At 39.1% G+C, this 22611-nt stretch overlaps 1 protein-coding gene across 3 annotated transcripts in view; it reads right to left on the reverse strand.

The window, feature by feature from the left end:
• Positions 1–22611, reverse strand: part of ANAPC1 (anaphase promoting complex subunit 1) — an 87728-nt gene that overhangs the window by 56436 nt on the left and 8681 nt on the right. For all 3 annotated transcript variants that reach the window (XM_081156155.1, XM_081156156.1, XM_081156157.1), the window contains 11 exons: positions 22288–22433; positions 21893–22113; positions 21352–21561; positions 18843–18938; positions 17115–17205; positions 16961–17026; positions 13566–13700; positions 11151–11291; positions 10536–10596; positions 8495–8682; positions 3912–3986 (listed from right to left, as the gene is read on the reverse strand). In XM_081156155.1, the coding sequence (XP_081012281.1) occupies positions 3912–3986; positions 8495–8682; positions 10536–10596; positions 11151–11291; positions 13566–13700; positions 16961–17026; positions 17115–17205; positions 18843–18938; positions 21352–21561; positions 21893–22113; positions 22288–22433 (1430 nt within the window). The remainder of the gene's footprint in view (positions 1–3911; positions 3987–8494; positions 8683–10535; positions 10597–11150; positions 11292–13565; positions 13701–16960; positions 17027–17114; positions 17206–18842; positions 18939–21351; positions 21562–21892; positions 22114–22287; positions 22434–22611) is intronic.

Below are 22611 nucleotides of genomic sequence, written 5' to 3' on the forward strand. Positions count from 1 at the left end.
GATCAAGGAAGAAATCAAACACTTCTTGGGGAAAAACGAAAACAAACAGACAACAACCCAAAATCTATGGGACACAGCAAAAGCAGTCCTGAGAGGAAAGTTCATAGCAGTACAGGCATACCTCAAGAAACAAAAAAAAGCTCTACTAAAACATCTAACACAACAACTAAAAGTAGCAGAAAGAGAACAGCAAGAAAAGCCCCAAGGAAATAGAGGAAGGAAATAATAAAGATTAGAGTAGAAATTAAAAACATAGAGACTAAAAAAACAATAACCCCCCCCCCCAAAAAAAGCAATGAAACCAAGAGCTGGTTCTTTGAAAAGACAAATAAAACTGATGCACCTTTAGCCAGACTCACCAAGAAACAAAGAGAGAGGACCCAAATAAACAAAATCAGAAATGAAAGAGGCGATATAACAACCCACCCAACAGAAATACAAAGGATCGTAAGAAAATACTATGAGCAACTATATGTCAACAAACTGGACAACATGGATGAAATGGACAAATTCCTAGAAGCATACAATCTTCCAAAGCTGAATCAGAAAGAGTCAGAAATCTTGAATAGGCCGATAACTGGTGATGAAGTTGAAGCAGTAATAAAAAAAACTCCCAGCAAACAAAAGTCCTGGAACAGATGGATTTGCAGGCGAGTTTTACCAAACATTCAAAGAAGAATTAACACCTATTCAACTCATACTATTCCAGAAAATTCAAGAGGAGGGAAAACTCCCAAACTCTTTCTACAAGGTTGGCATCATCTTAATCCTGAAACCAGATAAAGACATTACTAAGAAAGAAAATTACAGGCCAATTTCCCTGATGAAGATAGATTCTAAAATCCTCAACAAAATACTAGCAAACCAGATCCAGCAATACATTAAAAAGATCATACACCACAACCAAGTGGGACTTATTCCAGGGATGCAATGCTGATATAACATCTGCAAATCAATAATGTGATACATCACATAAACAAAATGAAGGACAAAAATCATATGATTATATCAGTAGACGCAGAAAAAGCATTCGATAAAATCCAGCACCCATTTCTGATAAAAACTCTCAGCAAAGTGGGAAAAGAGGGATAGTACCTCAACATAATAAAGGCTATATATGACAAACCTACAGCCAACATCATACTCAATGGTCAAAAACTAAAACCACTTCCTTTAAAAACAGGAAGAAGACAGGGATGTCCACTTTCACCACTCTTATTCAACATACTACTGGAAGTCCTTGTCACAGCCATCAGACAGGAAGAAAAAATAAAAGGCATCCAAATTGGAAAGGAGGAAGTAAAACTCATTATTTGCACATGACATGATATTGTACATAGAAAACCCTAAAGACTCCATCAAAGTACTACTAGATTTGATAAATGAATTCGACAAGGTAGTTGGATAGAAAATTAACATCTGGAAATCAGTGGCATTCTTACACACCAACAATGAACTCTCAGGAAGAGAAACTAAAAAAACAATACCATTTACCACTGCAACTAAAAAAATAAGATACCTAGGAATAAACTTAAGCAAAGATGTAAAAGATCTGTACTCAGAAAACTAAAGGATACTGAAAAAAGAAACAGAGGAAGATATAAACAACTGGAAGAATATACCATGCTCATGGATTAGAAGAACTAATATCATTAAAATGTCCATACCACCCAAAGCAATCTATAGATAAAATGCAATTCCTATTAAAATACCAACAACATATTTCACAGATCTAGAACAAACATTTCAAAAATTTATATGGAACCAAAAACGACCCTGAATAGCTGCAGCCATCTTGAGAAAAAAGAACAGAGTGGAAGGGATCACTTTACCAGATATCAAACTGTACTATAAAGCCAATATAATCAAAACAGCCTGGTATTGGTACAACACCAGACATATAGATCAATGGAACAGAACAGAGACCCCAGAAATAGACCCAAGCCATTGTGGTAAGTTAGTATTTGACAAAGGAGACAAGAGCATACAATGGATTAAAGGCAGCTTCTTCAATAAATGGTGCTGGGAAGATTGGACAGTTACATGCAAAAAAATGAAACTAGACCACCAACTTTCACCATACACAAAAATAAACTCAAAACGGATAAAAGACTTAAATGTAAGTCACAAAACTATAAAAATCCTGGAAGAAAACATAGGCAGTAAAGTCACAGACATCTCACGTAGTGGAATTTTCACTGATACATCTCCTAGGGCAAGAAAAACGAAAGAAAAAATAAACATATGGAACTACATCAGGCTAAAAAGCTTCTGCACAGCAAAAGAAAACAGCCTCAAAATACAAAGGAATCCCACTGTCTGGGAAACATATTTGCCAAAGATGTAGTTGATAAGGGACTAATTTCCAAAGTGTACAAAGAACTCATACTGCTCAGCAAGAGGAAGACAATCCAGTTAAAAAATGGGCAAAGGACCTGAAAAGACACTTCTCCAAAGAGGACATACAGATGGCCAAGAGACATATGAAAAAATGCGTAACGTCACTAATCATTAGAGAGATACAAATTAAAACCACAATGAGGTATCACTTCACACCTGTGAGAATGGCTACCATCAACAAATCAACAAATAACATGTACTGGAGAGGTTGTACAGAAAGGGGAACCCTAGTACACTGCCGGTGGGAATGTAGACTGGTGTAGCCACTATCGAAAACAGTATAGAGGTTCCTCAAACAATTAAACATGGAGCTTCCCTTTGACTCAGTGATCCCACTTCTAGGAATATATCCTAAGAATCCTGAAACACTAATCAGAAAGAATATATGCACCCCTATGTTCATAGCAATGCAATTTACAAACAGGGAACAATTTACAATAGCTAAGATCTGGAAACAGCCCAAGTGCCCATCAGTAGATGAGTGATAAAAAAGCTGTGGGACATTTACACCATGGGATATTATGCAGCTATAAAGAAGGATCTCATACCCTTTGGGATAGTATGGAAGGACCTGGAGAATATCATGCTAATCAAAATAAGTCAGGCAGAGAAAGACAAACATCACATGATCTCATTTATATGTGGAATATAAAGAACTTAATAAACTAATGAACAGAATTGATTCAATGACATGGAAGCATGATCAGACTGACAAATCTCAGAGGGATGGAGGGGGGTGGGTGGGTGGAGAGGGAGAGATTAACCAAAGAACTTATATGCATATATACACACCCCAAGGGCATGGACAATGGTGTGGAGAGGGACTGGGGAGGGGAGTGAGGCAGGGTGGAATGGGTCACTGGGGAGCAAAAGGGAAATCTGTAGTATTTTGAACAACAACAACAAAAAATATCTAAATAGCTAAGTGATTTCCGCAATATTCTAAATCCTTTGTTGTCATTTCAACAATCTTCGCAACATTTCACCAGGAGTAGCTGTGCAACTCTTCCTTTCACTTGAACACCTGGGAGGCCACTGTAGGGTTATTATTTGTGCCTCAGGGAAAACGGAGGCCAGAGGAGAGACAGGGAACAGGGAACAGCCAGTCAGTGGTGGAATCAGAACATACACAACATTTATCAATGAAGTTCACCATCTTATATGAGTGCAGTTTGTGTTGCCCCAAAACAATTACAATAGTAACATCAAAGATGACTGACCAAGAATCATTATAACAAACGCAATAATAATGAAAAGGTTTGAAATACTGCAAGATTTATCAAAATGTGATACAGGGACATGAAGTGAGCAAAGTCATTGGAAAAATGGCACCAACAGACTTGCTCAATGAAGGGTTGTCACAAACTTTCAATTCTGAAAAAAACGCAGTATCTGTGAAGCACAATAAAACAAGGTAAGCCTGTATACACAAATCAGTAGGAATACCACGGAAATGGGAGACTAGTAAAGTATCTACAAGTCAACTTATTTTAGCAAGAAAGAATACTTACCTCATCAGACCCTGTCTCAGAAGGCCTTGCTTTTTTGGGTGCAATTACTGGGGAAAGTGATCCTTCAAAGTCAAACTGGAAGATAACCCCAAAAGAGAAGACAAAAATCATATAAAGTTGTCACCGTCAACTGATCAACTAAAAAGATTCAGAAATCAGGTCTATCAACTATGTAAACTGAGTGATCAAAACTCATTCTTTCGCCTGGAAAAACACAGCACAAATACCTTTCTTCTAGGATCACTGTGAGAGTAAATGAAACCATATATGTAAAGCACTGAGGACAGTGCCTGCGCTCACAGGCACTGCAATGGGAGTTGCCGTTCCCCCTCTACTTCTCTGATGACACACATTTCACTCCTTTAGAAGAACAAGGACCATGAGCCATAACAAATACGCCATGTCTCAAAAAATCAACCCAATGTTAGTCACATGCCAGATGAAGCAGACATTTATTTATTTAGAGTCTGTCTACAGTGGACAGTCTAACAATTCTAGGGCAGAGACAGGTAGTTCCTTTCCAAAACCTATATTCTTCTCCTCTCCTGGACCCACAGCCAGGCTATCCTGCCACTCTGAGGTATGGCCCTGTGACAGTGTGACTCTGAATGAAGTGGATGTCACCATTTCCAGGACCAGTTCATGGATACAACAATCATGAATGCTCCTCCAAGCACTTTAACCTTGAACCTGAGTAGATGGAGTCAACCCTGAGGTCATCTTTGAAGTCTCATGTTGAAGATGGCACATGCTCCATCAGCCTGGGTCCCTAAATAACTGTGTGTCCTCATTACATGCTAAGAACTATCATATGAGCAAGATACACATTTCTAGCCCAGCCAGCGAGGCTCAGTGGTTGAGCGTCAAGCCATGAACAGGAGATCATGGTTCGATTCCCGGTCAGGGCACATGCCCAGGTTTCGGACTCGATCCCCAGTAGGGGGTGTGCAGGAGGCAGCCAATCAATGACTCTCATTATTGATGTTTCTATCTCTCTTTCCCTCTCCCTTCCTCTCTCTTAAATCAATTAAATATATATATATATTTTTTTTTTAAAGACATTTTTATTGTGTAGAAGCCATTATATCTTTTGAGGACTTTCTGTTATAGTAGTTAGCCTATCCTAACAAAGTTTCATAAAAGCAACTTTCTGAAAGTTCACTCTTACTCAGTTCCCTCTAGCATAGTCTTTGCCACCTCTGATACTTCTCATGGCCACTTCATCAACCATAACTCTAAAAAGCGCAATGCTATTTTCTTATATTCCATGAAACTTATGTTTATCAATTAATCCCATTCCCCTAAAAGTTGATTTCTATATAAAAACTAAAAGTAGGTAGCAATAAAGTAATTTTTGAAAGTGAATAAAGTAATTTTTAAAGCTGATCAAGAGAAAAGGTTTTTTTTCTTGCGAAGCATTAAAAAACACAGCCCAACTCACACACAGTATTATAAAAATAAAAAACAGAGAAGATTGAAATCAAAGCAATAGATGGCATGATAGTTATCTTACCCAAAATCCAACAAAAATACAGGGTAGGGAAAAAGTAGGTTTACAGTTGATTGTATGGAAAATACAATAAATAAATAATACAAAAATAAACTTTGAGTATTCACAACTGCACAGTGTGCAGACACACATACACAGTACCTAAGTCCCACAGAGAGAATGCCTCTGCTACTGTTTTCAGATTCCTGAGACCTGAAATTATGGGAACAAACAGCAGAAACTGATACAGATACCTCTTTGTGGCATACATGGGTCTGCTTTATTTTCAGTATTTTACTAACGTACAAGTCAGCCAACCCTGTTCTATACTCCTGTGCATCCCTGACCTCCATCTATCATAACCTGTATGTAAAATATTTATTTGCCTGCCTTCCCGACACAATGCCATGAGAAGATCTACCTTGCCTAATGCATATCTGAAAAGCCCAGCATCATGCCTGACCCACAGCAGGGGCTCAGTATCTATCTAATGAAAATATGAACATCCCAAAGGAAATCAAAAAGTTGGCCCCAGACGAAACCATTCACAGAATGTAAGAACCAAAGAAAAATGTCATCTGTTCCAGTGCTCCCATTTACCGCATCAGTAAATTAAGGAAGGCCCAAAGAAATGCCAAAATTCACATAACTAGTCACTGACAGAAATTTTGTACTCCCTACCCTCTATCCCATTCTATAAAATAAAATTAAAAAAAAAAAAGGACAGAGCTGGACAAAACAATGAAAACAATATGACAATGAGTGCTGTTCCAGCCTGAGCTCTGACCAGAAGGATAAAAGAGAGCAAGAGGTGGACTATGACCTCTTATAAAATGAACGTCAAAGCAGCCTAGACTCGGAGCTGACTCCCCTGTTCCTTCCTTTAGGACCATCACGCAAAAAACAAGTCAGACAGCCATGTCCTTCCTTACAAAAGAAGACATAGTGGGTGCTCAGTCCTCCCACAACATGGAAACGAGGGGGCACTGGTTCTCTGCTGGAGAATGGAGCACAACGATCCGTATTCAACCAGTTCCACAGGACAGTAATAATACACAAAAACTATAAAAAGCTGAAATGGACTTGAATTTTCTCATGCTACAACAGACACAAACTCTAAAAACTATCTTGTTCACTGAGCACCTACCTACGCCAGGCACTGCTGTAGGTCCTCGAGATAGTGAAGAAAACTAAAAACTCCTGCGTACATAGAACTGACATTCTAATGGGAAGAGGAGAGACACACAAACAAAATAAGTAAAATATGTAGCATATTATATTTAATTAGTGCTAAGAGAAAAATAAAACAGGTAAAGGGGATAAAGTATGGAGGAGAAGGGAATTCTACATAGAATGGAGGGCAGACTGCACTGAGGTGACCTCTGAAAAAGACCTAAACTTTTCTTGTCTGGGGGAAGGCCTTTGGCCTCTATGCCGAGCAGGAAAGGAAGCACTGGAGGGTTTCTGAGCAGGAGTGACATGACCTGACTTTATTCAACAGGACTGCTTTGGCTGCTGGGCTGAGAAGAGAATGAAACAGGCAAGAGCATGTAATGCAAGTCAAAAAATAAAAACTATAAATGACCAATGAGAATTTGGAAAAACCACTCCCATTTCCTTGCATAGAAATAAGATAAAATTTCTAAGTTGGCAAAGGTTCACCGCACCACCAATCATCAATGAGGTGCGATAGACACTTTTAAAAGATGCTAGTGCCCAGCCGGGCATGGCTCAGAGGTTGAGCGTTGACTTAGGATCCAGGCGATCAGGGTTCGATTCCCGGGAGGTCAGGGCACATGCCCGGGTTGTGGGCTCGATAAATGACTCTCTCATCATTGATGGTTCTACCTCTCTCTCTCCCTCTCCTTTCCTCTCTCTGAAATCAATAAAGATATATTTTAAAAAAATAAAAATAAAAAATAAAAAAATAAAAGATGCTAGTGAGAATGTCGGTGGAAAACCCTTTATGAATGTTATTTGACCTAGTAATCTCTTTTAAGATTCATGTCTTGGGTCATAACCAGAAATGTAAAAATCTGTGTGTAAAAGAATGTTTGCAAATTACTCATAATAAAAAAAAAACACAGATTCAACAATGTTCAATTATTAGCTATTGGTTAGGTGTGATAAAACCACATGGTAGCCTTTCATGATGATGAAATTAGGGGTTTTATTTGAAGGATGTTTTAAAATACGGGAAGTTTTCACTGATACCATGTTTATCTAAAAGGCAGTAACAAAAAAGTTTACAATGGCCAGTTCTGTGGAGTGTTATTTTCCTCTTCTGAATCCTCCATTTTGAAAGTTTTTCTCAGTAAGCATGTATCCTTCCATAATGAAGAAAAACAAACAATCTTTAAAACAGATTTGCTAGTACAAAACTAAAATGTACAGACAGGGACAGCTGAGTTATCTGGACAAGGAGTGATTTCTGCAGTGACCCAGGCAAGGTTGCCCTGGGAGTGATCTCCAGAGCCAAAAAGAATCAAGATGAAGGCACGCCCTTGTCGATTTTGTAAATAACTGTGAAGGGCCATCTAGGGAAGTCTCTGGGGCAGGAGGTGAGGGAGGGACACAGCTTTCTATCATTATCAGAGTAGACACTCAGGCTAACGCACTTTCACCTTCCTTCTCACAGACCAGGCACTTTGTGTGTGAAAAGAGTGTGGGCTTCAGAAAGGGACACTGAGCCATGAGTCAGCAGACACAGTCTAGGCTCAGTTTTGAGCAAATCTCCAGTCTGTTATCGCTTCTGATTCAGTTTCTTCATCAATAAAATCAAAACTATTACTACTGATCCTAGTATAAATTGCAGTCATTTCAGAAAGATGAAATGAGAAATAATAGTCAAACATGCTTTGCCACATTATAAAAATGCAGTAATGATAATTATTAGTAAAATATTAAATATAAAATGATATTCGATTTATAATATAGGTCAATAAGCCTTAGTATTATTCCATTTTGTTGAATATGGTATGCCTATGAGAAAATTGATGTGCTATATACTCTGAAAGTTGTATTACTATTTATGCAAACATGACACTGATAACAACAGAATAACTCAGGAAGAGAAACAACTAGATGTACTTACATTCCTTGTCCACGCTAAGCGGTCTGTGTTATAACCCATCATGTTCATGAGACAAGTCACGAATAAATTCCACTCTGAGTGATAGCTGGGTCCGCCTGGAGCACTGTGGACACTGTACCACTTGACGAGCATCTGAACAGCTATTTCTTTTGGCAGGATAAACTTAATTGCTTGCAAACATGTTTGCACTGTTGAAAGCAAAGATTACTTTTAGTATGCTCCCTATGCAGGCATTTCTCTTCCCCTTTTAACAGGAAAGTTTTTAAACTACAATGACTACATAAAGGCCAATAACTGTAAACAGAGAACTATCATTAAAGAGCCAATAGGATGCCACATTACCTAATCCATCACTGGAAACATAAACCAACTACTGAAGTCCACAGGGTCTGCGAGAGGTCTCAGGGCAGCTTTTCAGTTATTAATTTTGGATCAGAAATAAGGTAACCAAACAGCCCACCTAACCTAATACAAAAGTGACTGATATCCACCGCCCCAGCAATAATTAATAGCTCCCCATTTCAGCCTCAAACATTGCTAGTTTGGACAATGAATTAAAGGTCATTCTATCAAAGCACAATTTCTACAAAAATAAATCCATATTGCTTTACTACTTCAGTACACATAACAATCAATGTCTCTTCAACTAGCATGAGATATTCTCCATGAGTGAACATTCTTGTTAACCAAAGCTTTACAACACTGAATGAGCTGACAGCATTCAGTGTAAAATGTTTTCCACACTCTCTTAGACCCTTCAATACCACATTTCTCTTAATGACCAGTGTCCTTGTGTGTCAGTTGCAGTGCTACACTGTCATTCAGTGACACCTCCAGGTGGTGAGGGCTGCTGCTGTGAAGGGCTTGGGTCTGCTTTTAGTAGCAAATGGCCCCAAATAGTGTGTTTGTGATCTCCTATATTCTCCTTAGAGGAGAATCTTCCCTTCTCACTGAGGGGCCCATTCTCAGCTGCATATCCCTTTTGTCATCAATTTGCTATATGCGTGCACACACAAAGGTTGGAATCAACCTTTGTTAGAAAAACCACCAACCAAATGTGTAACAGCTGAATCCAAAATAAGTATAAACCAGATACTGCCTGAGGGGCTAAGGAGCACTTTATAAATAACATACAAAAACTACTATTGGGATGTGAGAGAGTAGAATTTCATTTTGGTTTTATTTTATTTAATCTGCTGTTAGTTTCTATATATTCTGTTTAGCCTTATACTTCTAGGTACATGGCCTTGTGATTACTAGCTAAATACCTTTTAGAAAAACAAGGTTATCTCTATACCAACTGAGAATTATCACTTATCACACCAATGAAAGGTATTTCCTACAATGAAAAAGTCATTCTGGCCTACTTACCATGTTCCAGAAATCACACAATCTGCCAGTGCTTTGCTTTGGCAGTTACATTTTGAAACTAACAGATGTCATACATCTTTTTGTGTCACATAGGTATTCTTTTAACTTATGTCTGTTGGCAAATCTTTTCGATCCTAGTTTTATTATTCTATGCCTAGATTCTCCACCTAGTATTTTCCAAACTGCATTTCAAAAATAACTCAGACTCCAATCGTATTAAAAACACTTCTGATTGTATTTTTACTACATCTTTATTCAGTTAAGGCAATTATGTTCACGTCTTAACTGCTCTAACAATTGAGAGATTAAGGATTAAAACAATCAAGTGTGCCAAAAACAATTTTAGTTGCTTAAGCTTCCTTTTTCTCAGATTTACTCGCAAGAGGCACGTTCGTATGTTGTAATCTCACTATGTGGCATCTTCCACACAAGAAAAGGCAGAGAAACAGAACCAACACCTCCTTCAAGTCACGCCCAGCCTCACAGTACACATGGAGGGGGCGTTGCAGAGGGTACTTGGCTCTTCACAGCTTCTCTACAAAGTAAAATACACCATCCCGTGGATCCAAAAACTTAAAAATCCCAACTGCTAACACAAATCAGCAATGACTCCAAATCTTACAAATCAAATTAAGACTACACAGAATTCAGGCTTGCTCCTCAATCGCACCTAATTCAGACGTGGCAATTTCAGGAAGCGTGATCCTCACCATGGAGCCATTACTCAGCTCCTAGGAAAAGAAGGGAATGAAATGAGAGTAAGTCAACAGGATCTGTGCATCTAAGTCTCTGAACACTTAACCATAGCTGATGCTTTACAAGATTTTTGCCTGTCAAAGCAAAATTCAATAAAATAAATGAAAATAAACAATACTTTTCAAACACAAGTGAATATTTCCAAAATTCAGAAACTATAAATGTAATTGTAAAACATTTACAAAAATTCTCATTTCTAATTAAGTGTCTTAATTTTCATACAGACACTAAGAGTCACCATCACCAAAAAAAGCAGACTAACTTTTAAGGAAAAGACGAAAATCATGTCAATACAAAATTCAACCTATTGAACAAGCGGTTTTCAATAAATTTTTAAAAATATAAAAACTTTTTAAAAGTTAAACAGGTTTACTTCAAAGTAAAATAGTGAAAAGAAATAACATATCACAAAAAATTTTTAATGTCATCAGAAATGTTTGCTTTCATTTTTCAGACAAATTCTGCATTCTGACAAATTTGAAATGACAGTCATATCTCTCAGAAACCGACCTAATCTACATATACTTACTAGAGTCACTCTGTTTCGGACAGGGTCTCTTATAGAATGAATGTACGTTCCAAGCTGTTGGAAAGTACAATCCTCATTATAGAGAGAATCATGGAGTTTTGAAGAATCCCTTAGTTCTGGAACTGGGGACAACAGAACCACCTATAAAAAAGTCACAAGCACAACACATATCAAGTATTTTTTGAGAAGTGAAGGAGAAAGACACTTTATTCCTTTTTGCATATAGTCTAACAACTGTACATAATGATCAACAATCATTCTGCTCTAGGGAGGATGATGGGGGCAGGGCTAGACTGAGTGTGCAAGCAGGGCTACAGGATGAGAAGGCAGCAACACTCTGGCAACCTCACAGGGCTAGAGATGTAAACTGTAATGTGAGGAAGGCAAGGCAGACACGATTGGAGGGTCCAAGGTGCAGGAGAGAAGGGAGAGCAACGAAAGAGTAAAGAACTAAGAAAGCTACTTAGTTAGGCAAATGTCCGTTCTGAAAATGGAAAACAACATTTTTTCCTCAACTGTAGATGCACAAACAAAAATTTTAAATGATCTTAGTTATTAATTACAAGCAGAAGCTTCCTATTTTAAATATAGTCCTAACCACCAAACTTTTTGTATTCCTATAACTCAATTTACAGGAAATGTCTAAGTGACTATTTTGTCAATGATGAGAGCCAATCCAGCATAAGATGTATTATATTCCAGTTTCTATCTCAACAGCTGCCCAAAAACTGAGCTCCATTGGTCTTGGATCCACGTCTAACTGCAGTCTCCCAGAGAAATGGAAAAGCCATCAGCCAATGTGTTAGACTGGGCTGTGGTCTGACAGCAACCATAAAGACACTAGCCATTCCTAGGTTTATGAAATTCCAAGAAAGCTAGGAATCCTCTTATGTTATAAAGAAATTCTTCCAAATCACACAAAATTCTCTGATATTTCTACAGCTCCCCTTCCCAGAGTTCTGCAAGTATCTGGCTTAATAGGAAACAGCTCAACACTGCATGTGTTTAAAAAATAATACTCAGTGAGCAACAAAAGAAAAAAAATGGATTTCATCAAATTTAAAAACTTTTGTTCACCAAAGAACATAAAAACAAATAAAAAAAATAATATTCGGGGACTGGACATTATCCAACACAAGTGCCAACACCAACCTTCACTTTGAACTTCCCCTAAACATCTGCACTCAGATGTCTCTCAAGCACACCCCACTTTTCTCCAAGCTTCCCAAACTGGTACACATGGGGATCCACCCAGGTTGCTCAGAGAACTCTGAGCCTTGCTCTCCAGCACAGCACAAATCCAACCAGCTAACAATCACTGTCTTTTCCATCTCTCCAGGCCTCTCATGTCACTCCCCTCCTTTCCAATGTACTGCCCTAGGTCAGGCTCTCTTTGTACCTCTTAAATTAACACAGACACCACCACTTGGGATCTAACTGGTCTATCCTCAATCCCAAGATAAAATGATCTAAACACAGATCCCAACACTCATAATTCCATCCTCAAAAACTGTAATGCTGTAGTGACTGCATTCGGAATACACACCACCTCTGCATCCTTTCTGCTTTTAAGAGCATGTAAGAGTGCAAATCCCAGCACCACCGCTTATTAGCTATAGGACTCGAGACAAGTAACCTCTTTGTATCTCTGTGTACTCATTTGTAAAACAAGGATGAGTATCTTCCCAATAAAGCTGCTCTAAGAAATTAAATAAGTTAATACATACAAAGCACTTAGCACAGTGCCTAGCACACAGAACACACTCAAACACAGGTTATCATGATGATCCCACCCCTGCCTGCCTTACCCAACAGACTTTTTTCATACTTTCATAAACATTTGTTCATTCCACCCTCAGACATGTTGTCTTAACTTGTGCAGTAGGAGTTGGAGATGGAACATACACACAAGTGTTCTGCACTCTCCTCCCTCCATGCCTGTGACCCTGTGAGTCCTCTCCCAAAATGTCCCTTCCCACCTACAGACATTCTACTTAGCCTCACAGTTCAACCAGTCAGATGGGCCTCTCCAGTATGAGCTTTGGTTTTGCCACATACACCCATCAGTATGTATCTTCCTATCAGTAAATCTCAGGATATTTTATTTGTCATTCATAAGTCTTAATAATCTACCTTAAATACAATTTCTTATGCAGACACTACATCTGCTCCACCCCAGTAAGTGGTGAGATCCCTAGATGGAAAAGAATGCCCCATTCTCATCTCTGCAGCACCTTGCATAGTACCTTCCACATCACACGGGAGGTCAGTGCATGTTGACTGAGTCATTTATGCTTGAAAACGCTTATATTCTACAAGTACAGGAAAAAAAAAAAAGATAATCGTAGAAAGAACATTTGACCAAACTTCTTTAAAACACGATTAATTTTTGACAATACCTAATTCCTTTCTCACCTCATCCAAGGATCCAAGCAATTTACTCAGAGGTGTAGGAGTGCTGACGCTGTCGAGTGGAGTGCTGGGCCGAGGCATTGGATTAGACATTGTCAGGGAAGGAGCTGGCAGCCCAGGAATAAAAACCTTTCCCACCTTAAAGCAATAAAAGGATGTAAAAATATACATATTCTTTTGGTATTTCAAATTTTATGTTCACCAAACATAAAAAAATCAAAGAAAATTAAAATTTTAGTAATGTATCAAGTTCCACCATCCAACTACAAATATCTTAGTATAATTTCTTTTGGTCTGACTCCTGTTCATTACTGAGAAATTTTATTTTATTTTTTTGCAGGAAAGGGGAAAATACTCAAAGCTAAAGAGAAATTTTCACAATATACATATTTATGTCAATATACTTCCCAAAAGCTAATAAAATTACAAAAGTGCCCAAATAAAATCCGTAGGATTAAAAAACAAAATAACAATGAAAACTAATGCATAAAGGGTGGTGCAAAAGTACATTTACACTTGTGATTACACTAAAGATTATTTTTGCATTGTTATTTATTATTGTATTATTTTCCATGCGAACAACTGTAAATCTACTTTTGTCCCACAGTGTATACATATAAAGTTTTTAACAAGCTATCAGAGACCTCCACTAATGAAAATATGAAGTAAGAACATTCCATGCTATTCTTCCCACTAATTACAACAAAAAACTCTGCACGATGCCATGGCCAAGTTGGCTCAGCGGTTAAGAGCATTGACCTGCATACTGAAGGGTCCCAGGTTTGAGTCCAGCCAAGGGCACATGCCTCGGTTGCAGGCTCCATCCCTGGCTCTGGTCTGGGCACGTGCGAGAGGCAACCAATCGATGTCTGTCTCTCACGTCAGTCTCTCTCTCACTGGATCTCTCTCTTCTCTCTCTCTCTCCCCAGCTCTCTGTCCCTGCTACTATCTCTGAAAAAGCAATGGAAAAATGTCCTCAAGTGAGAATTAAAAAAAAACAAAAAAAACTCTGCATGAAATTTAGAATGCAACAGAAGACTCTGAAAGGTAAGGAAAGAAAACTGACTGGCTAGGGACCTGAGACCCAGAAATGAGCTATGATGAATTCCCTGGGTTTACACTTTTATTTCTTCATTTCCTTACATAACTGGGCCTATAATCCAGAAATGCCCACAGGGGCTGACCAAAAAGGGCCCCAGGAAAACCTTACTCTTTCTATCCAAAGTGTTGGGAAAAGAGTGACCAAGCAGGACACATTTCACTATATCTGCCCCACTCCAGGCAACACTACGAAACAGCCATGGAGCTCAGTGGCCTCCTTCCTCATCAAGAGCTACAGTCTGGAGACTACCTTTCCACCTGTGAGAACTAAGTGGGCCCTCTGCCCGCAAAGACTGTGGGCCAGGCCTACCTAACTAGCCTGCTCAGCAGTGATTTCAGTGGCATCTCTTCGCCTCCTCCAGAAGGCAGCTCCTTCCCCCACCCTGCCGTGTGCAACCTCTGCGCAGGGGCAGGAACACTGGCTTTCACCCTCGCTCTGCGATAAGGCAGCACACCTCCCCTCTTCCCTCCTGCACTGCAGTAACAACGCAGTAACTCCTCTCTGTCCCAATTAGGGCATAAGGGGAGAAATGGAGGGAAGGAAATGGAGAAAAGGATTTTCTAAATATGTGTATGAAATCCTGGGCAGGCCTAGGCAACTCGTGTGAAACTGAACAACAAAGACACAGTAAAAGATTTAAGAACTAAACACTGCTCTGTAACACCATTCAGGTTTCAGACTGGCCTCTGGATTGCACAGAACTTGAGGCACAATCTCATTATGGGAATAGCCAAAAAAATAGGCCCAAGAAATACTGCTCTCCCTGAGCAAAGGATCAGGAAAGGGATAGCCTAACAAGAGAGAAACCTTTTAGACAATAACTGACCTACTCCAGACAAACACACGGAGAAGCCTGGGCTCCACCTCTCAGCCCTGTCAGCAAAACCAAGTGGGGCACCTAGACTTCCATTCTCACGTAGCTATAAATGAGATACCAATTTGGGGTTGGTTTGGGGAGACACCAAATAGTACTGAGGATTAGCAGGAATGTAAAAAGCACTCAGAACTCCAATACACTGGTGGATGCCAGGAGTGGGGGGAGATGGTATAAACTGATACAACCTACAATTTGGAAAATGATTTGGCACTACATGGCCAAGGTGAATATGCATGTACTCCAGAGGCTAGGGGACATACACAAGGATTTTTTTAAAGTGTTGTTTACTAGAACAACAGCACAAACAACCTTAGCGACTAATAAAAAAGTAAAGGTTTTGGTATCATCACACAACGTAATACCATGTAACAGTGAATGAGGAAACAACAGCTACACATCCACAAAGGTAAATCTAAAAATGGCACAGTGTTGAGCAAAATAATCAAGTCAGAGATGAGTATATGATAGGCCATCCTCTACATAAAAATGCAAAACAAGGAAAACCAAACAATTCGCTCTTCAATGATACATACAAAATTGCAAAACAATGAGTAATAAACACAAGGGACTGATTTATTGCAAAAATCCATCTGGGAGAGGTGGGGAGAGGAGGATTCAGTCAGGAAAGAACACCCAGGAGAGAAAGGGTACTAGCAGCACCCTATTTTTTAACCTGGGTCCAGCTTACACGAATGTTCTTATCGTTCTTCTTCAAACTGTGTGTATGTATTTAAATTTCATAATTTAAATTTGTAAACTTACATTATTCATATATAAATTGCACAACTGATAAAAGAGCCAGCCAAAACAGTATATATTTAATATAATGAAACTTTACAAAAAATTTGAGACTTGCCAAAGCTACCCATACATCAAATTCAAAACTACATCATTTGTAAAACTTTAGCTTAACTCTTTTTTTAAAATTATCTACCTAGCCCGGGCAGGCGTGGCACAGTGCTTAAGCATCGACCTAGGATCCAGGCGATCGGGATTCGATCCCTAGTCAGGGTACATGCCCAGGTTGCGGACTGCAGCCGATCAATGACTCTCTCATCATTGATGTTTCTCTCTCTCTCTCTCCCTCTCCTTTCCTCTCTCTGAAATCAATAAAGATATATTTAAAAATAAAAAATAAATAAAATAAAATAAAATAAAATTATCTACCTATACTTATTAAAGGTTCCCTATCTATGCTGGGTTCCCAATGGCAATCCATCGAATGGCAGTGAGTCCTAGACCTCCAACTTAGGGCCACCAACCTAAATTGGAGACTTTGTTTTCAACTCTTAGAAAAAACCTTCTGCCAAAACCTACAGACAGGAGTAATAAATATTAAATATCAAACTAAAGCAACATTACAAAATCGTAACTAAGGAGGCAGCCCTACAAAAGCACCAAAGGCTGCTTCTTACTTACCCGAACCACTCCTGTGTACAGCACAAGGTTTCCACTGCTTTCCAGGACCAGCATGGTGCCTATCTTCTAAAAAAGGACAAGAATTTTATTTTAGTCTGTGCAATTTATGCAGCTTAACGATTTTCAATTTCTCAAGAAAAGTGACTGCATTTACCTCCACTGGTGCTGCATCCTTTGCCTGTATGTTGGTGATGGAGCCAAAGATGAGCTGAGTCTTATCATTACTCTCTTGAAACTTTACACAGCTAAAAATTAAATTTAAAAAAACATTAAGTACTGATCTCAAGGGTATTGTGCTGACTGCAAAAAGCCCATCCTAAAAGGTTTCATACTTTAGCATTCCACTTATATAGAATCTTCAAAGGACAAAATTATAGAGATGGAGAACAGATTAGTGGTTGTCAAGGTTTAGAGATGGAGTGGGTGTGCTGTATGTGACTATAAAGAAGCACAAGGGAGATCTCTAAGGTAATAAAGAAGTTCTGTACCTTGACTGTGATGCATGCGCAAATCTACACATGAGAAAACTTCCTGGAATCATACACATACACACACACACACACAAGTACATGTAAAACTGATGAAACCTGAATAAGGTCTGTAGACTGTAATGATGTCTATTTCCTAGTTCTGTCCATGTACTAAATCATGTACTAAAGTTATGTAAGATGTTACCTCTCGAGCAAAGAGTGCAGGGTACACAGGACCCCTCAACTATGTTGCAATTTCCTTTGATTTATAATTATTTCAAAATAAAATGATAATTGGGCAAAAAACATAAATACACATTTCACCTAAAAAGATAAATAAATGGATAATAAGCACATGAGAAGATGTTCAACATAAGTCATTACGGAAATGCAAATTAAAACCACTTCATACCTAAGAGAATGGCTATAACCACAGAGACTGACAATATCCAATCTTGTCAAGAAGAAACAAACTGAAACCCTCAAATGTGGCTGGTGGGAATGTAAAATAGTTCAGCCTATTTAGAAATAGTCTGGCAATTCATTAAAAAGTTAAAAATGAATTTACCATTGACTCAACCACTCCACTCCTAAGTATCTACCCAAGGAAAAAGAAATCATGTATGTCTATACAAAGATTTTAGATACAAGGTTCATAGTACAGCAACTCACAATGTCAAAAAGTAGAAACAGACCAAATATCCATCAACTGCTGAGGAATAAACCACACATGGTGCATATGCACAATGGACTACACACAGAGAGAACTATAGCACTCACATGTGTTATGACATGGTGGGTCCTAGCAAACATTATGCTAAGTGAACGAAGCGAGCCACAAAATACTACATTTTGTATGATTCTATAAAATGTCCAGGGAAGGCAAACCCACAAAGGCCAAAAGCCTACAAAGCAGAAGCCTGAGGTTGGGAATGAGACTGACTGCAAATCATGCACAAGGGATCTTTTTAAGATGAGAGAAATTTTAAAAACTGGACTGTGGTGGCTCTGACCAGTGTGGCTCAGTTGGTTGGAGTGTTGTTCTATGAACCAAAAGGTTGCTGGTTCAATTCCCAGGGCACATGCCCAAATTGCAGATTTGATCCCTGATAGGGGGCATCTGGGAGACAGCTGAATAAAGTTCTGCTCTCGCATTGATATTTCTCTCTCTCCCTCTCCCTTCCAGTCTCTCTAAAAAAATCAATAAAAATATTTTTTTTAAAAACAAAAAAAACCTGGACTATGATGATGGTTACACTCCTCTGTAAACTTACTAAAAGTTGTTTAATTGTACACTTAAACATCTCAACTTTGTGGTGTGCATATTATTACAATAAAACTGGGGGGGGGGGGGAGGGACGGAAGGCGAGCAGCCCTACATTTATGCAGAATCAATGGGAATAGGCACTTACCGTAACTGGAGCTGGGACTCTACTAAAAAGCACAAGAACTTTTGCCCACATAGGTCAGATGTAATGAACACTTTTGAGGCCTGTGAATTTTTCTCCCTGCAATAGATATATTAATGTAGTAACTGTCAGCACTGGTTCAAAAATCTACCAAGGTAACTATTTAGAGTATTTAAGTATTCTGTAAAAAAACTAAAAACTACATGGGCCACGCAATAACCTTGAAGACCCAAAAACACTTGTAGGATTCGAATTTCATAATGCTGAGATTCCTTTCAGCTATTTGAGCCTGAGTCCACTCCACAGCTTTTGGGAGATGAAAATCACAATAAATTTAATCACCATCAATGTTTCTACTTCCATAGCATGCAAGTCACCTGCTGCACAAGTAACGTAGACATGAATTACTATCCCTTCAAGGAGTCAGAAGTTCCATAGCATGCCCTTCCTACCTCTTCTCTCTCTCGAGTAGGTACTACTTCCTCACTCTTTGTCAATCCATACTTCTAACTGCCAAAGATGTGTTCCTAGGATGGTGCAGAAGACCAGAAATCTTTAAAATAGGGATCTGCAATATATTCAACTTACCAATAAGGTCTTAAAAGCTTGGAATTTTTTATTTTATGTATGAGGACCAAAACAGAGAATTTACTTCAATACTGTATTCTCGCCTTTACTTTCCTCCAATGACCCTCTAAGAACATGCATTTGCCTTCTGTCTCACAGACAAGAGGCTGCAAGGCTTAGGCTCAACCTCCTGCCTGTCTGATAAACTCTGCCTTCTTTCTCCCCAGGCCAACCTCTCCACCTGTGCTCCTTGCTGGTTCCTTATCCATTGCCATTTCCTCTCCCCTGTATTTTCAATGCTTTCCCTGCTTTGGGTATGCTCCTTAAAACCTACTCTCTCATATTAAGATGAAAGTCTTGAAATATGAAGATGAAATGAAGGACTTACTGTTAACTGACTAGGTGTAACAATGGCATTGCAGTTGGATAAGGAATTGTCCTTACTTTTTAGACACACACACAGAGGTACTTAGTCATCAAGACAAACTTTCTGTAAGTTGGTCAGCATAAACAAAGCTCTCCCTTGACCCAAAGACTCTGTCTGGCTAGTTGTGTACCCTCACGGCCATTCAAAGGCAATCTCCTTAAAACAGTGCCTACGTCTATGTTCACTTCCTCAGCCCCACTTACCTCCTCCACCCCATTCAACTCTACCACCCTGCTCCCCAAGCATTCCAGCCAAAGTCACCAGTAAAATCACTGCCTTCCAGGTATCTCTTAAGCCACACTTCACCAGCACCAGGCAATACTGGCACTGTCTTTGTGAAAGGCTCTTTTCTTGGATTCCATGACATTTCTTTTCTGCTGCTTCTCCCATCTGACCTCTCTTGCTTTCTCTCTCTGCAGCAGCTCTCTCTCTTTTCTTTTTCTCACCTCCAAAAGTTTAAGTCTCTAAGCCTTCAGTCCCTAGCCCTCTTCTGATTCCACACCACCAGGTTTGGACTATATGAAGGTCACAGGCCCACTTTGAGACTCTAATGAATGTGAAAACTCTTTTCTTAGGAAAAGGCCTACACACTACACATACACACAACTACTATGCACAGTTCCAGGGGTTTACCAGACCTCCTGCAACCCCAATCTCATCCATAGGCCCTCCAGGAACCTGACCCCTACAAGAGGCGTCGACCCAGTAGGGAGCGCCCAGGAGGCAGCCAATCAATGACTTTCACCATTGATGTTTCTATCTCTCCCTCTCCCTTCCTCTCTCTGAAATCAATAAAAACATGTTTTTAAAAAACACACTTTCCTACAGCTCTTATCAAAGCGAACAGCCCTAAAGGGAATCTCTCTCTGAACATCTCTTTCTCACCCCTTTCTCTCCCCACTGGCACAAGCACAATGAGCACATCTGTGGTTTCCTGAATATTCCAAGCACTTGTCCTTCTGAACTTCCCTTCTGATGCCCTCTGACCACTGTGCCTTCTCCATCTTTCCAAAGCCCTACCTGCAAAATAGGGAGTGTCTCCTGTGTCATCATCCTTCCATGTCTGAGGACATGGACAGTGACTAATCTGCTTGCTAACCCACAGTCACTAGCACACACACTGAGATTGGCAGAATTAAGAAATGCAGAGATCTGAACTGTGTTTCCTAAAAGGAACAGCCAACACTCAACTAACATAAAGAAAAAACTTTTTAAAATGTTATCAAAACCCCAAGTTTCCTAATCTACAGAAATTAGTTGTTTCTCCCCATACCATCAAACACCTCAATCTGAGAGATTATTACTAAGTTAAAAAAAATAACGGAAAAATTATTTTTATGATCACTTTACCATAATTAACGTCCTCTACTGAAAAAGAGGTGAACTTAATACATGTCTATATGTTTTTAAAAGTATTAATAACTGAATATACTAAAAGGAAGTTTAAACAAAATACCAAGTATCTTCTAAGACTTTTAGCAACATTTTCCTTTGAATATAAAAATATATACTCCAAACCTTGTGTTAGTAATTGCCTCTGTCCATAAATGATCAATACAAAGTTCAGGAACAATTGGCTCTGTTTCTGGTGCAAGAAAAGAGCTATTTGAATTACTATCTGGAGAATGAGAAATACTGTGTCTCCGTGGAGATTGATTATGGCTTGAAAGGTTGAACCTTTGCACCCCGGTGAAAGAGTGGACCCCTAAGGCAGGGGAATGAGCACGACTGCAAAACAAACAGAGAGAGCATCACAACCAATATCAAAATATTTTTGCAACCAATATTCATCAAACTACTGCCACTCAGTACAAATGAGATAACCAATTTTATGACAAACACAGACAGCCTCCAAATATGACTCCTTGAAAAAGAGTAACATAACAGACCTGGAAGTCTTACTAATATAACTGGAATAACGGCTGTCTTCCCCATAAGCTACCCAAGGGCTAGCAAAAGAAATTTCACATCCCTCAAAACTAAGAGAAAGTTTCAAAATGTTATCTTTTTCTTGGGCTATTTTGGTAAAACCAAGAAACATCCCACACTGGATTCCCACCTTAGAGCCGCCATGTTGGAGATAGAAGGAGAGCGAGAATGCAGACTGGGTGAGGAGGTGGAGCGACTCTGACTGTGGACGGAGGAGTAATTCTGGAACGGGGAGGTCACAGGGGAGTCTCCTTTGGAGAGGCTTCTGAGGTTCCCTGTGAGGGAGCTACTCGGGGCCACATTCTGAGGAGTTCCCCCCGGTTCAGAGAATTTTAAAACAGCATTCTCTTCCTTAAGACCAAATGACAAGGGAGAAAAGGTAATAATTAGATAAAAAGGGTAATTTCCTTGTGAAAGTTAGGGGTAGATTCGCATTATTACAAACACAATCTTCCTTTTCTCTAAGAAGCTCTATTTCACAAAAATATGCCAAGGGTTTCAGTATTAACTACCGTTTATCCTTACCTCTGCTTTGACTCTCCGTAGAACCCACACAGAATGTAGACTCTGAACAGTGTCATAGGTCATTACAATGGAGGGGTCAGTGCTGAGAAAAACTATTTTCATCGCATGATCTACAACGTATTGCACCCGTGATGAACCAAAAAGACCTTAAAGATAAAATAGAAATGATCAGATTTTGAACAATGGACTTTACAAAACTGTTCTTTATAAAAAGACTTCTTGAAATTCCTAAAGATCAAGAGAAACCAAGCGAATTAAGGCACAAAATCCACTAATATATTAATTCATTAACCCTGGATTGTTAATAAATGCACTTTGGGCATC

This window comes from Miniopterus schreibersii (assembly GCF_964146895.1).
Source record: "Miniopterus schreibersii genome assembly, chromosome: 13".
Classification (NCBI taxonomy): domain Eukaryota; kingdom Metazoa; phylum Chordata; class Mammalia; order Chiroptera; family Miniopteridae; genus Miniopterus; species Miniopterus schreibersii.